Source organism: Aythya fuligula, chromosome 1 (assembly GCF_009819795.1).
Source record: "Aythya fuligula isolate bAytFul2 chromosome 1, bAytFul2.pri, whole genome shotgun sequence".
Taxonomy (NCBI): Eukaryota; Metazoa; Chordata; class Aves; order Anseriformes; family Anatidae; genus Aythya; species Aythya fuligula.
Genome location: NC_045559.1, coordinates 188,280,101 through 188,296,510, shown reverse-complemented (window position 1 = coordinate 188,296,510; position 16,410 = coordinate 188,280,101). Strand labels below are relative to the sequence as shown.

The 16,410-nt window shown below is 41.8% G+C and overlaps 1 protein-coding gene across 1 annotated transcript; it reads right to left on the bottom strand.

Moving 5' to 3' along the window:
- Positions 1–420: 420 nt before the first annotated feature.
- EEF1AKMT1 (EEF1A lysine methyltransferase 1) lies at positions 421–10,942 on the bottom strand. The gene is made up of 5 exons (XM_032196103.1): positions 10,917–10,942; positions 4,835–4,988; positions 3,887–3,969; positions 2,922–3,202; positions 421–1,397 (listed from the first exon to the last, which is right to left on the bottom strand). Exons 2-5 carry the CDS (start codon positions 4,982–4,984, stop codon positions 1,270–1,272), a joined length of 642 nt encoding a protein of 213 aa, XP_032051994.1. The 5' UTR covers positions 4,985–4,988; positions 10,917–10,942; the 3' UTR covers positions 421–1,269.
- Positions 10,943–16,410: the final 5,468 nt, after the last annotated feature.

The following is a 16,410-nucleotide window of genomic DNA, read 5'->3' as shown; positions in this document are numbered from 1 at the left end:
CTAAAATGTAGGCACTGCATTGAATTTTGAATTGAATTTTTGAATTTTGAATTCAATTCCATTTTTGAATTGAATCCATTATGATTCAAGAGTTAATCGACACGCACAGGTCACATTACTACAGAAGCAGGATCCCATAGCCAGCAGCAAAGGTAACAAAGTGAGAACCCATGAACACAGTTTGAGGCACTAATGCAAGCATGGGTTAATTTCTGGCATTTTATTACTTACCTCATATTTTAGGGTGATTTGACCTGACTAATGTATAGGATCCCTAGTGAAAGCAAAGCTCTCTCTCATGGGGAAATCTGTATTGTGCTTTTTTCAAGGAGACTTCAGGTTTATACCAACCTTTGGAGATTAGCTTAGCTAGAAAAAAAGGTCTACTCGGTTTTGGTTGTTTTTAAAAAGTTCAGGTTTTGTTGCTTATGTTTATTCTGTATCACAAAATAAATGCATTGCACTTCTGCAAACAGATGTTAAACACTTTTTTTCAAGTACAGCACACATACACACACAAGTTTATACGGTGATAATTGATGACAAAATAGATCTTATCTTTTACAAAAAGAAAGCGTGGGTTTGTGGCAAAACTTTAGAAAAGGTGAAACAATCACCAAATTTTTATAAAAAGCCAGTCTGGCAACAATAACAGATAGTAGGTCTTATCTTACTTGGCAGCTCTTAAGTAGTTCTGATTATTAAAAGCAACTGGAGAGGCCTCCCCAGAAGGAGACCTGCTTTCTCTTTAGTTATCCTTTATAAAAATATCAGCCTGCTGGACAATGAATATGAAAATAAATGACATGTTGAGAACAAACATGTCTCAAGGTGAAAGGAGACCAACGATCATGTTCTTTCAATCATCCACTAGCTACTAAGCCATCAGTTATGATGCAGATGACGATTCTGATGTCCGTGAGGAAAGCACTTGCGTGGTGTTATAAGTCAACCAGCTAAAATCACTTCAGAGATGTCACTGAAAAGTCCCTGAATGGTAAAAACTGCTGGTTGGAATGAAACTCTAACACAGAAGTTCCCATTGCCCAGCACCGACATTGTTTGGTCCCCATTTACCTACCAGGTAAGATAAAAACACACAATATTTGCAAATGCTCACAGCGAGAGAGGCTATCACCCCACATTGATTAAATTTAACCCAGAAAGTATCCCTTGGAGCTGAACGTTTCAGCATGGAGAAACGTGGAGTCACTGAGAAAAACATACAAAGGAACTTGAGTGAAAAAGTTCCAGATCTTCCTGTGAGGATCAGTCCAGTCCAGAAGCATAGTTCGTGTAACATCGAAATTCATTAGCTAAATTTCGAGAGTGTTTTGGAATAAACTTGCATATCTTCACACTAAGATGCTTTGCTGCCTGTTCCTCCATGACTGCACCTGCACCAAAAATAATTAGTATTTGGTGAGAAACACAGCAACAGAACGTTTGGACTTTTTGATTAGCTCTTCACGAATGCGTATGCAGAGAACCAGCTTTTTTGAGGGAGCAAGGCTTAAAGCAGTGACACCTTCAGCTCTCTGACAATTGAAGTTGTTGGGAAATCTAAATCTGAAAGAACTGAAGAAGCTCCAAGGAAATGAATGTCATAAAAGTTTCATAAAAATAGGCAGAAGGAAAGATCGGTGCCCCCTTTATAAAAAACAGAGATTTGAACTCCATCTTCTTGCTACTTGCCAAAGAATTACATGGTGGGGAGCCATGGGAAATGCAAACAGATTACATGTACTCCTCTATTTAAATAAACCACAGCGTGGTATTTATAGCTGCACATTCAGAAATCACTTTCTTGAGCAGTATTTGTCAAACTTTGTAAACTGAAGGACCACCTATCCATTTCAGGGAAAAAAATCTGAGAGCTATCCTTGTGCATAACTGCCATTTACAAGTAAACAAAGAAGTAGGCTTTCTACGTCCGCATACTATTTTCATTTTTCTCTATTTTGCCTACTTGGTCGACTGCCCAGAATTGTCTGCATGTATGGTTTTTGTCCTTTGTTTTTTTGCAAAAGCTACTTGGATGTTTTCAGATGTTTTGTAATCAGATTACAGCCTTAAGAACCACCAGGACTAAGGCAGATACTCGCAGCCTCTTAAAACTTGCAAGTGCATCTTCATGAAGAAGGGCCTAAAAATGCGGCTGGCGAGTCTTCCAGTTTCACTGCTGCGATCACCGATTTTTAATTCCTCCTGCTGCATTTCAGTGCCTAAGAACCAATTACCTGAATCACAGTGAAGAGTCCTCGTATATTCATTCACATTACAATTTCTATATTTACCAGTAAGGAGCCAGTGATATGAGAAAAAGGAAGTGTATTTTTTGTGTTTTTCTTTTCAAGGCTTAGCTAAAATCATCCCACTTTACTACACAAAGGCCATTCCAACCTATTTGTCCTTCTTCCTGCTTAGCTCACCTTTGTTTTTCTAAACATACAGTAGCTGAAATCCTGCAGCTACAGATATGCTTAGGAATCACAAACTCATTGCACTTTTTTTTTTTTTTTTAATCTTTTTAGATTTTAATGATAGGTTGCATCTATGCTTGTCATAGCCAGATTTCAATCACTACAGTTGTAGAGAATGCCCCTTTACAATAAAAAATATATATATTTCTGGAACTTTGCAGAATGTTTTTACAATTCTTCAAAAATTTAGTAAAACTCATAATGCCAGAAGAAAAAATGTACTGACTTAACGATTAAAATACACATCCCTTCACTGAAAAATAAACATTGAACTAAAGTATTCCAGTAAAACATTATCCCCTTCAGGATGCACATTCTTCCTAGACTTATAAATTAGTATTACTGAGTTAGTATATTTTCTCACTTGAGTAAGTTTGTCCTTTGAGAGGGAAAAAAAAGAGTTGTTCAACAGTGACCTAAATATTTTATTAATTATACCTGTGCAAAGCAGAATCTTTCCTTTCGTTAAGTATCTGATGGTCTCTGCAGTCTTTTGAAGACACTCCTCAGACAGATAGGGCGGATCTGCTATTACGATGTCAAAGCTGTGTGGCAGGAGGTTTTCCGGTAAGTTCAAAGGGTTGTTGTAATCATAGAAGATAAATTCTTCACCATATACAGAAAACCTTCTGTCATACTCCAGAATAACCACTGAAAAATCTTTGTCATCCCGTTCCTTCAGTTTCTGATACACGCTTGGTGCACTAACACAGGCTATCCTGAAAAAGAGAGAACTACTTAGAAAATTGATTTTAAAAGGCAACAAACAAAGAAATAACTGCAACAAAGACAATTCCATGAGTTCTCAGGGCTGCTTTGGGAAAACATTTTAAGCATTTGTCCCAGAAAATGTAAGCTATTCAACCTTAAATCTAACAAATAATTACTTCGTAAAAATCAAAGAATGGAGCTTTAACTACGCAGGCCATTACATGTTCAGCTTCCATGCCACACAGAGACCTTAACTACAGAGAAAAGCTTATTTTAGAACAAGGAAATATATTGAAATTTTAAGTTAAAATTGAAAAATAATCCTTACAGGAATAGGAGGAAAAACAAGTTTTTCCATCTGTTCTGCAGAAATGTATAAAAACAGAGGAAAGAATTAGAAGTCATTAATACGCTCTGGAGCTCATTATATTTCTCAGAAATAAAAAAAAATAATAAAAAAGAAAGATTTATAATAAACTTTGGCAAGGCAGAGGCTACAGCATTCAATGAAACACTAAACTGTAAGCTCAGTATGAACTATTACCTAACTAAATAATGGCATTTCTGCCGCTGCATCTCCGCCAACTGCTGAGGCACAAAGAGTAAGGAATTAGACTGCACGGTCTCCCTGCATAAATGAAATAATTACAGAAAAGGCATGACAAATCTACAAAATAGACATTAAAACCTACCTGCCACCTTTCCCAGCTGCCACAATTGCTTCATTAGCCAGGCACGATGCAGTTTCATCACTGTACCAAAACTGGCTCAGTTGCTGAGAAAAATAACGCACAATTATAAACATCAAACCTGACTGTGCTATGTACAGTTAGGTGTTGTGAGTCCTATTAGAAGAAAACCAAAACCCACAACAATTTCTCATTTCACAAACTACAAAGGTGACAATTTTTCTGAGAGTCTTTTTACTTCTGTAAACCAATGGGAGGCAGCAGGTAGCTTACACTGTGTGCTTCCACAGCACTTACTGTGGTATCAGGAAAACCAAGTAATGCAAAATCACTAAGAAGGTTAGTTCAAACCCCGCAGATGTACAGTATTTATATACTCTTAAACTAAATTACTTCAGGGGGAAGGAAAGAAGCACTCGAAAAATGACAGTATAGAAGGAAATAAAGGATAAATGTACTAAATCAGAAGATACAAGAAACAGGAAGGGGAGGAAAAAAAAAAAAAAAAAAAAGAGCCCAGAGACAAATCCAAAGTCAGTCTGTTAGAAGAAAAAATGCAGCAAGGCAGCCACCCACAAAACCAACAAAATAAACACAAATAGAAATATGATGTGAAAGGAAAGCACATTCAGCCTCGTTACACTGTGTTGCCTCAAACTGAAGATACTGAATCTTCAGTATCCTCACATGCCAGGCTGGAGTTAAAAGTTTCCAGAAGGCACAGAGGCTTCTGTTGGCAGCTTTATTCCTTCTGTGCATGTAATTACCCTGATTTAATATTAAGGCAAATAAGCTTGCAGTGTTATTGTCCATAAATCGTTTTGCCACTCTAGGAACATCTTAAGTGTTCCCCTTTTCATTTTATTACCAATCCACAAAAGAAACCCGGTGAGGGCTGTTCCTCTGTAACATTCACTAACTGTGCTTCATTCACTACGTTTAGTTTCTTACCCAGTTTTCTTCTATCGAGCCAACAGAATATTGATTAAACCCTTGGGAAGTCTTCGTGCCCTCCCTCTGCTGCTGTTCCAAATAGAACTCCTGGAGGGCAGCCAATGTATGGGCTGAAAGCTGGGGAACGTCATCATCATCATCATCCATTTTTCTAGACATCAACCAGAGGAAAAAAAAAACTAATTAACCATTTTCAATAGTGGAAGCTTTTAATAACGGCCCGCTCTCCCAAGGCAAAGCAACATTTCCTGACTTTGCAGGCTTAGTCTAATAGCTAATGAGGAAAGCCTCTGAACAAGAGAAAAATATATAACTTTTCCAGAGAGAATTCAGGAACTGGTCCCTTTCTGTATCACAGGGTTGTGACTTGTATTCTTACAGGGATGTTGTTGTTACAGTTTGTTATATCCTGCATCCATACATCACTTTTGTTTCAGCTTGCAGGAAAAGGCTAGAGTGGATTTTGCAAATACTGTAGAAATTATGCCCTCCCCTCTGAGACATAACGATAGCTACTGATCATTTCTTGCCATGCCGAAGAGGCACACAGTTCTGACTCAAAAAGAAGTAAACTCTTGTTCTAGGATCAGCATCACCTGGCTTCACCTCTCACACCACAAAATGGGTCCCGAATGCCAGGAACCTTCAGCAGACAAGACACTCAAGAAGATGTTTTCCTAAGGTACCACTGTGTGACTGACGATTTGTGTATTTTACATGTGAGAACACGGGCACAGCTCGTACCCAAAGGGCACGGTGTGCATTAGATGCCGAGAGCAGCTGTTTGCAGGGGTCTCAGAGCTGGGCACCCCCTGCACCTCTCGGCCACGCACTGCCAGGCAGTAGCCCAAGCCTGTGAGTCCTTCCCAGAAGAGACGGTGCCACCTCGTGGAACCAAGGTGACAACAGCAGAAATCAAGCATGTGAAAAGCATGGCAGAAAACTTGGAAATCCAAGATTCTTCCCTCAGGAAACCAGCTTTTTCTGCACCTGTTCTAAGAATTCATTCATCCAAGGACTTCAGCAGGAACGGGTGTGCACCTTCCTTCATGCAGAGGCCGTGTGTGGTGGAGGCTGCACACAAACACTTGCCATTTGAATTGTACGTAACTTGGAAAACTACGAAAATTTAATCTGAAGTACAGCTGCTTGCGTTTGTTCTTCCCTCTGCTCTCGCCATTACAATGAGGACTCCAGAACTCACGGCCTCCTCCCCTTCAGCTTCCTCCTGCAGCACTTCCCGGACACTTCCTAAATCTGTTTCTCCCTACTGACTGAAAAAATAGTGCCATTAGCCTGCTGCTGAGAGATAACCCATTGCTATTCACTAAAATATTCACTCTGCCATCCCAGTGACATGATGCACGCCACACGCCTTGAAGCTCCTGGCTCCTGCCGAGCACTGTGCCGGCGTCCCTCCGTCCCTCAGAGCCTGAAGGCCTCACGCAAGAGGGGATCCTGGATTCAGAGGGCAAAATGGCTTAGTTTGTTCTTATTGCTTGGTGAATTAACATAAATGCTTTGAAATTATTATTTATATTACTAAATTTCATATTATTAATATAGTTTCCTAATAAAATTACCACAAGTTCACACAGAACAGAGTTTCTAACAATGTACAATGCTAACGTCCATTTAGGCCCTGTACAAGAACCCTTTTTGCTAGGACAGATGTTCCAAGTTTAAAACTACTCTTCACGGACCAGACGATCTTGAAGGTCTTTTCCAACCTTAATGATTCTGTGATTCTATGATTCTATGACTTTCTTTTTATTAAGTGTATCATAGATGCAGTAATCTGTTTTTCTGTTATCCCTAAGGCAAGCACACCTCTAGGCTTTGACACTGAGAAACCAAAACTGATGCAAACTTGCAGTTCTTAAGTCAAAACCATTTTGATTTTACATTCAGTGAACCCATACAGGCATTCGCAAGGATTAAATCTATGCCCGTGAAATGAAATCCTCGCAGATAAAATTGCTGATGAAGCGATTATCCATTGTTTCAGTGGATGGAAAGGGATACAACCACAGGCATCCTTTTTCTATAAATGCTATTTTAGCTCCTTTTTCATAGTCTTCCTTTTGGTTTGTAAATTAAAGCTTTAGGAACCAAGCAGCAATTAACTGTGAGGCTGCAAGGAAAGGTAACTTAGAACATATGGTAGAAAAATCATTAGGTACATCTATTAAGAATATCATCAAAAAACAAAACCTTTTTCTGAACAGATGTACATTGTCTACATAGACTGACTTAAGTCATCAGCATGAAGACATTTTCTTGTACATGAAGTACATTAGAAAGCTATTAAAGTGAGTTTATGTGAACAAGACTTGTAAATTCCTTTGGCTTCAAGTCAGTAGAAAGTTGTACTGCTTGAAACCTCTCTATAGCCCTCCCAGAAAGTATACTGCTCACAAGTCCAAAAACAACCCTGAAAGTTTTGGGAAGGATGGGAGGAAGCAGAGGAAATCCATGGCATCTCTAGCACTATCAGTAGGAACACCAAGTTTAAAACTTGCTGTGTGTTAAGTCTTCTTTACTATTAAGTTTTAGACTTAGTAGTAATAGGGCTGCATTTGCACCTAATTAAAAAGCAACACAATAAGGAATCAGATCTCCAAGAGGTTGGAGAAGTAAGGCTTGGGGTGAAGTTAAAGGTCATCTAAAGGATAGCAGAAAAAAAAGGGGTTAAGCACCTATCGATAGAGAGGAGCATAAATAGGCAGGATTGTGTTCACGGGATAGATTTGAATGCTGCTGGCCTCTGAAGGGGCCGATTTACCCAGTAAATGAGAGAAATTAGTGCAACTGCACCGTATGACCCACAGCTCGCACAGTGCAGCGGGCAGGATGAAGGGGGAAGGTGCCTGCAGCCTCCTCAGTCCCTTGCCCCCTGCACAGCTGAGTCTGGCTCTGACCAGCTGACAAATGTCCAGGTAAACATTGCTACTGTGTGAAAGTTCCTCAAAGAAAACAGAAGAAAGAAAACAAGAAAGAGGTAATCATAGCAAGTGAAAACAGTAACACTGAAGATCCCAGTGCCTTGTCTACATACGAATACTTTATGATTTAACACTGGTTTCCAGCTCTCATGTGTGAAAACCCTAATTTTATCTAGCCAAGTCCTAAAATAGAGAAAAAAATAAATAACAAGTTAGGAAGAACTTGTTAGGATGGAAAAATTAACTCAGAAATTCCTTCAGTCTTTCACAGTCTTCCCATACCCCGGTACATTTGGTCCATCCATACCTATGAAGCTGTGGTCACCTGCAAAGCAGTGTTCTTTGAGCACAGAGCAGCTGCTGTGTGCCAGTGTAACCATGCCCCCATGCACAGATGCGTGGAAATGCAGACACCGGGTTTGCTGAGGCAAGGTGAGGCCACGTGCCTGTGCACCATTGCTGACCTCGTAACTATAGAAAATGCAGCCGGATCCTTCCTTAGCCCCTTAGACCTCTTACCAAGAATACAAATGCACATGCAACTTCAGAAAAGACTAGGGGCCTCTGGAGGAGCAAGCGCTGCCTGGGGGTGAACAAGAAGTCCTGACCAGAGGGACAGAAACATTATAAGGCTGAGCTGGGGCTCACCACCATAAAACATGGAGTTATTGTACCCTGTTCAAACCCCAGTCACTAACATGCACAAGGACCCAAACCCCAGGTCTCCAGTGACAGGTGAGTGGCCAAACAGGAACTCTAAATCGCAGGTGGGTTTGGGGGGATCCTGTCCCAAACACAGTAAAAACGCAGAGAAAGTATCTCCCCTGTTGGAAATAATTATTGATGTCTTTAAATCCAAGAAGCAGCTGAGCGAGAGCTCAGCTTTTGCTCAAGTGTCTGGCAAGTTACCTGAATGTTGCCAAATGTGCTTTCATGAGAACAACTGACAGGACAAAATGTATCAAGTACATCAGTCCAAAGTAATTTAGACACAAAAATCCCCCTTGCTGGCTAGTGTGGTCTAGCCAGAAGAAACTGAAAAAGGCTCGGCCATATGTACATCTGTTTTGTAGTCTTCCTAATGCGGACCAAAACTTCTCAAACCTCAAGAAGCTACTCGCTTCCTTGCAGTCAGCTGTGAAGTTTTGGAGCCCAGGTGCCATACAATGATCCAGCCCCTGAAGGGGATGCCAATTTGGGGAACATCAGAAAGGCAGACCTGACAAACCTGCACGCAAACCTAAAGCAGTTTTCTTGTGTTTCATTGAAGAGGGAAGGAGGATGTGTGAAGCACAGGCAGACCTGAGAAGGGCTCCACTGAAGGATCAAGTCTGGAGAACTTTTTATTTACAACCACACCAAAAGGTTCAAAAGAAAAGCTGTACTGGTTCAGATCAAAGGTAGATAGTGGTAATTCTATCTCGAAGGTAGCCAAAAGCAGATGTCTCAGAGTGAGATTGAGGCACGTACAGGTGATACTTCCCCACTCCACACTCTGCCAGTCTTCAACTGTTTTCCACTAAGGATATTTCTGCATCTGAAGTGATTCTGTGAATGTAGTTCTCCAAAAGGCACTTGTGCAGCATCCCTTAGATTCATATAAAGTTCTTTAATTGATAATGCCCCCTTTTTAGAAGTTACATTTGATGGAAAACTGCCTCCTCTTGCTGTGAATGTGGCTACTGGCTTCACATGATGTGATACTTCCCTTACAGCAATAGAAAGCAGACATCAGAGACCAGTTATTCCCCACCTCACACCGCTCCACATGCTGTTTCACAGACACCTGGAGGTCATCCCCCTTTCCTCAAGTCTTTCCATACATTTGCTGATCCTTGTTAAACTCTTCTAATACACCCCTTCTTTGGGTGAGGGAACTGGAATTGTAGGCAGTATTTAAGCTTAGGGTGATTACACACTTACACTATCCTTTTATAATGTTTTCTGTTAGATATTTTTAGGAAAATAAATAGAATATATCATTTAATGGCTGCTACCACACATTGATTTGATGTTTTTGGAGAATTACACACCACAACCACAAAGTCTCCTGCCTGAGTAAAGAATGGCTTTTAATGCGAATGTGATTGGGAAGAACTTGTGAAGAAACTGAAAAAGACCTGGAAAAATAGCGTCTGCAGGGGGGTATGTATGAGGAATAACTAACTTGAGAGGGGACTGGCAGAGCCTGTTAACTGTAAGAGGCATGAACATCACAGGCACAGACCTACTGTTGTGTTTTCCAAGGCAAGAACTGGCAGGCAACAAGTGTGGCCTCAGGATCCAGGTTCACCAGGACAGCAAGGTGCTGCCTGGCACAAAGTACAGCACAGCTGCAGAATCCCTCCTACAAAGTACACTAGAAATTGATGCTTGGCAGCACCTTGAGGTGAAACTGGAGAGCTCAGAGGTGAGGGGCGCAGAGGGTTACTCAGTAAAGAGACCCCTTAGGATTCAAAAAGTGACTGGGAGGCTGGGCGGCCACTGGAAGGAGGAAAGTGAGATACATCCCAGCCCGACCCGCTTGCTTTTCCACGAGCATCGTCTGATTTTTGGGATATAGAGGATAGCAGGTCAGACACAGAACTGGTTACCCTGCTATGTGTGCGTACTAAAGAACTGCTCCTGACTAAGGAGCTCTTCCTCTCACAGAGTGGCTGAGGCTGGAAGGGGTCTCTGGAGATCACCCAGCCCAACCCCCTTGCCGAGCAGGATCACCCAGAGCACATTGCACAGGATGGCACCCAGGCAGGGTTTGGATATCTCCAGAGGAGACCCCACAGCCTCTCTGGGCAGCCTGTCCCAGCTCTGTGACCTCACAGCACAGAAGTGCCCCCTCAAATTCAGCCAGACCCTCCTGTGCTTCAGTTTGTACCCAGTGCCTCTGTTGGTGGGCACAACTGAACACAAAACGGCTCCACCCCGTCCCCCCATTACCGCACGGCACCGGGGATGGCAGCCCCGGCCCGGCCGCCCCGCGCCCCCTCAGCCCCCCCCGGGAGGCGCAGCCCCGCCGCACGAAACCCCCTTCCCCCCGGCCCCCCCCGCCCGCCATCACGGCGGAGGTGAGGCGCGCGGACGAGCACCGCGGCCCCCCAGAGCCGCAGCACTGTGGCCGGCCCGAGCCCACTCACCGGCACCCAGATCCCTCCGCGCACGCAGGCCCCGCCCCAGCGTCGCGCGCAGCGCTGCCGGGCCCCTCCCCCCGCCGCTTCCCGCTCTTTCTGAGGGCTCCCAACCGTCACCGGCGCTGCTCGTTAAAAACCCTAAAAAAAAAACCACCCTAAAAAACGTTTTTTAGGGTTACAGCACCCACGCCTGTCCCCAGACACCGCCCCGCGGCTCTTTGCCGTCGTTCCCCAGGCATTTCAACCCCCTCGGTGGTTCAAGAGGCTTTAACACGGTCTAATAGTGCTTTCAGGGCTGATCACTTACAGTCACCTGACTGAAAATAAATAAATAAATAAATAATCTGCAAAGAGAGCGTAGCGAGGACTGGTACAAAATAATCGATTAACTTGAATTTTTCCAGGTTTCCTGATGCTTTTATCATGTCTTGTTAGCTGAAATCCTACTCTAAGGCTCCCTTTCTTGCACACAGACAGAATTTAAGCTGTTTGATAGAGTTTCATAAGATAGCAGTTTTAAAAGTATGTTCTTCATTTGAATCAATTCATTGCGTCATTCCCTTTGGGCATTCAAAGTTACTTCTCTATGACCCTGTGCAGACATGATGTGCTTTCTGGTACTCCTGCTCATTTCTTGCTGTCTGAAGACAAAAACTTCCTCACCACTATTTTTCTTTTCTTCATTGTTCTTTACAAAGTCAGGTCTTGCCATGTTATTTTGTTAAAAGCATTTTCATGACATTAGCGTTCTTGTTTCAGAGTTGCTCTGTGACTGCCCTATAAAGACTTTTTCCTTTGGGTCCCCATACCTACTACCTCACTATCTTCCATTTAGAAGCAGCACTTCTCATGGCAGTAGGGAACTGTGGGCTTGTTCATTTCTTTTTTAAAAGACAACTTTAAAAAGCCCGAACTTGTCATTCAGTGCATTACCCCTTGTCTGCTTTGAAAGGTCTTGCCAAACAAGGTCTCCATTCCAGCACGAAACGATTGTCCTGCATGGAGTGCACCCATACCCATCCGTATTACACCGCTGCGGTAATTTAAAACGACAAACACTCTTCCATGCATTGCTGCACAGCGACAGTGCATCTGTGTAACATTACTGAATGCAGCAAGAAATCAGGCTCAGGTCCTAGAAAATGACACTTAAATATCATTTACCCATTCCATGCAAGTTTGTAAAGCATTTTATGTGAAAAAGAGTTACACACAAGGCTGATAAGTAAAACTGAAGGATGAAAGGACAGAGGAGGTTGGGCAGACACGTACGATCAGTCCAGATTTCCTGGAGCAACAGTCCCCTGTGCACCTAATGATATTTCTGTGCAGAACAGTTACAGAGATCATGTAAGGGCACATGGGGGGGCTCAGGGAGGACAACATCTTTTGGGTTGTGATACCAGGCACTCTTTGGCAGCAAACGCACAGCTCAGCACTGCTCAAATCCCTTACACGATGGTGCTAGCAGGAAAGCGCAGGAGAAGCTGGACTGACCCTGTATGAAGGAAAGTAAGTTATATCTTGCAATGCAGCTTCTTTGGGGATGTGAGGGCAAACCAACCATAAATATGGGAACACCATTACTAGGTTTTATTGTTTCTTAATTCCTTTTTGCAGGAAGGTGCTTCAAGTTAAACTACCTACGCTGTGGCCTTTCACCCGCAGACCCACGCCTTTCTTTGAAATACAGCAGCACCAAGGGCATCTGTACGACTTCAATCTGACGATGTGGACCACTTCTGCCTTACTAATATATTGCTACTGCTCTGTGTTGGAGCAGCTCAGAAACAGAGCGTAAAGCAGTTTTCAAAAATACAGTCCCTCCCTGGAAAGTAATAGCAACTCGCTACTCCAAAGGCTTTTGTGTTTCCATGTTTGTGTTTTTCTTATTTTATTGTCAACCGCATTTTTTTCTTTACTGATGAAAGTCTATGCCTTTGAGTCTTTCTGGAGCAGAAGCTATAGCCACGTGAAAGAACATTAGTTCAATCTCATTACCTCATATGAAAATAGATTATCAAATTCCAATTGTAGAGTCTGCTGTTGCCACTATTTAAGTCTAAAAAAAGAAAGTCTTAATAGCTCTTTTCCCACAGACCTTGACATTTTTAGGAATGGCAAACCACATTTCATTTGGAAGACAACCAAGCATGCAGTACTTAACCATAGGAGGATTGCTTCTAGTGAACGTCAATATAATCCTACATCTGAGGATGAGAAATAACAGAAATATTCATTTTACAGAACAACCTGCAACATCTCGTCTGTTTAAGAAAAGCTTATTGGTTCAACGCTGAGTTGTTCAGATGCAGATAAAAGGTGCCTTAGGGCCCAGTGGGGTAGGTTGGTGAGCCACGTGCATCGCAGCTTCCCCAGCACGTGGGGCATGCAGGAGTACAGGCTGGTAGCCAGCCTTATAGAAGCTTTCAGTCACTCTCTGAATTTAAGTACTGTAGGAAGTAGTTTTCATAAAGGCACAAGATACGTACTAACAAACTTGATGGAATTTCGTGGCCAGAGCCTTCTCGTGTTTGCTTTTGCCTTCCCTCCCCCCCAAAGATGTAATCACTCTGCCATCACAAGAAGCAGGAAGGAAAATATATAAAATATATTTAGCAAAACCAGTAAAATTAAAGTGGAACAGAAAACGCAGTCAAGTAGCAAACATTATGTACAGCAGCAGGTTTTACACAGTTTTTCCTACACATACCTCTGTACTTATTTCACACACACTTTTTAAGGAGAAGAAGAAAACAGAAATAAGCTAGTGTTACGAAAGAAAACATTATTATTTTTTTTCTGAACAGCAGGTGGGGTTTATCACTGTTTTTGCTTTTGAAACTCCAGTTCAGACTATATATATGTCTAAGAAAAATAAGAGGACACCATTTTCCCAGTCCCCAGATTAAAATTAAACTGTCCTCCTTCTACAGACCATACTGGTATCTTAAATACAGTCACGCTCATAGGATCTAGACATTATCTGGCCATCTTAAAGGATGTAGGTAACAAACATTTTAACCGAGATACAAAACAGGTATCTAATTTTTTTCCAGCTTTCCTGAGGCTGAGTGAAATGTTTAAATACATGTGCGCTTATCAAAATCCATGTTACAGTACATTTTTTTAACAGTAGTTTGTTAAGAAATCATGAAAGTGCATAACAGCCTAAAAGCAGGCAAAAAGTAGGTAGGAACAGTCTGTCCTTAAAACGGCAGAAGGACGCATGCCTTCCCCAAAGCAGTGTTGGTCTTGTGAGAGGATGTCAGTGATCTTCCTAAGGACTCCGAAGCGTGGCGGTGGGCTTTTGGTTTTGGTTTTCTTGCTCTGAGTTACAGCAATCAGGTGAGCAAGCACAAGCCTGCCAGAAGTACTGGTGCAGCACTAAAATTAAAGCCAACGTCCTGAAAATTTATTAAACCAAGTTATGAATACAACTTTCATATCAGTACTCGTTTAGAGTCTAGTGATGACTTTCATTCGGTAAATGGCACACAGGGGGACGGATTGGAAGCGGCTCGAACACACCACAAACCCAAACAGCAGCACCCACAGCAATAAGTTAAAGCAAATCCAATGCACTCCTTCACAGCAGTGAACAGCAGGCCAGACACCAGGGGGGAGAAAAAAGGAAGCACAGCACACACCAAGCTGCTGCCTTCTTCAGAAGACAACACGGGATCTGAAAACCCAAATTCGGTAATATCTGATAGATGTTAAGGTGAAAACGGCTGTTCCATGAGATTCAGATAGGAGAAAGAACAGCAGTTACACATCAGCCACAGTGGGTACCTGCAGTGCTTTTTGGAGAAGCCGATTTGCCTGGAATGATTCCCAACATAGGAAAGATTTTATTATTTAATTAACGAACCTCACACTGATTGCATCATGTTTCATACAACTCCAAAACAGCACTCTCTTTAAAACCCAAAAACCTGTTAATGAATTGACAGCATTTACTAATCCTCATCAGGATGAGGCCAGTTACCAAATTATAGGTTAATGCTTGTATTCTGAACGGTTTTTTCTTCTTTCTTCTTACAGTTTAGCTTGATTTTTATTTTCCACAGCAAGGATGCAAACTTTTTACTTTCTTCGCCTCCTGCCCTCTTCCAGTTCACATCAGACCTCCTCCTTTGCTGATCTGGCAAGCTCCGTTCGGACCACTGAGGTTTCCTACTTTTTTTTGCTTATAATAAATGGCAATCAGTGAAGGAAAAACCCCAAATGCCAAAACCCCCAAACACCAACTTCGCCACATGCAACTGAAGCAAATGGAAATTTCTTAAAGGCAAAATTAACGGGTTTTGCATACACTTACAGAAACAAGTGTGAATAAAGGTTTTGTACCCAAGTCATTCAAGTTTATTCCAGACCTCAGATTTAAGGTAAAGTACTTCAATTTTCTACACGCAAGGCTCTTGGATACGCTGCTGTTTTTAATCTTGCCAAGCTGTTTTCAGGGATTTGCTCAAAATTACCTTAGATGTTTCCGTCCTTCACAAAAACATTCACTGAACGAAGCCAGGCCAATATAAATACCTTGTTGCATGAATTTTACTTTCAAAACCAGTAAAATTTTAGTGAGACACAGAGCCAAGGTGTACAGCAAGCTGTCACCACCACAGCTGTAGCATAGTTTTACTTTCAGGATTTTTGTTTTGTTTGTTTCGTTTCTAAACTTGTGAATGAATGAAAGTTAGAGGGGAACAAAACAAAATAGCTGTAGCTCTTCCAGATGCAATTACATTATAGCACATTAGGAACTGCTGCCTTTCACCAAACTTTCCCAAAATACATCAAGTGAGATACTACTGGATGTAATTTACACGAGACCCAATTTCAAGCTTGGAGAACATTTCTGTGCCCGCTAATCATGGACTGTTTACATTAAATCTGCACACAGAATTCAAGACCAGTATTCAAGACCAATATCAAGATCAGTATTGTTTCTGGGGGCACAAACACGCAATAACAGTGACCTGAAAAGTCACCATCAGATTTAGTTTTTATTTTTGGGGGGATGGAAATGAGAGTAATTTGCTTATATATTCACAGCCATTTCTGGTAGCTCACTGGAGCTCCCACATGAGATTCTCCTGTCATGCACCTGATCACATTTTTTCTGTTGATGGACAAACTTGTGCCTTAAATGCTGATATAAATCTAAAGTCACCCCATCAACTTTAACCAAATTACTGTTAATTCACACATCCAGAGAGCACAATCGTTAGCCTGAGTCTTCATAACGTTCCTGGGTTTGTTCCCACCATGAGGAGGCGTAACAAATGCTATTTCAGGGACTCATCACAGGTGGGATTTTAGAAAAATATAAACAAGAATACACACAAATCACACATGGCCAAACCAAAATAAAAGTCTTTAGTGGAAAACAATTTTATCCTCCTCCTGCTTATGGATCTTAAAAATACAGAAAGTGTTCATTTCAAAATTGAAAATTCAGTTGTGATAAGGCTTGATTACAGAGCCACTTCCC

What these genes read in the sequence shown, in the direction of transcription:
- EEF1AKMT1 (XM_032196103.1), bottom strand. Translation starts at nt 4,984, where the DNA reads ATGGATGATGATGATGATGACGTTCCCCAGCTTTCAGCCCATACATTG. An exon ending in GCAGCTGGGAAAGGTGGCAG is followed by an intron (nt 3,203 to 3,886) that starts GTAGGTTTTAAT and finishes TCTCTTTTTCAG; the next exon opens with GATAGCCTGTGTTAGTGCAC. An exon ending in AAAGATTCTGCTTTGCACAG is followed by an intron (nt 1,398 to 2,921) that starts GTATAATTAATA and finishes TTTTTGGTGCAG; the next exon opens with GTGCAGTCATGGAGGAACAG.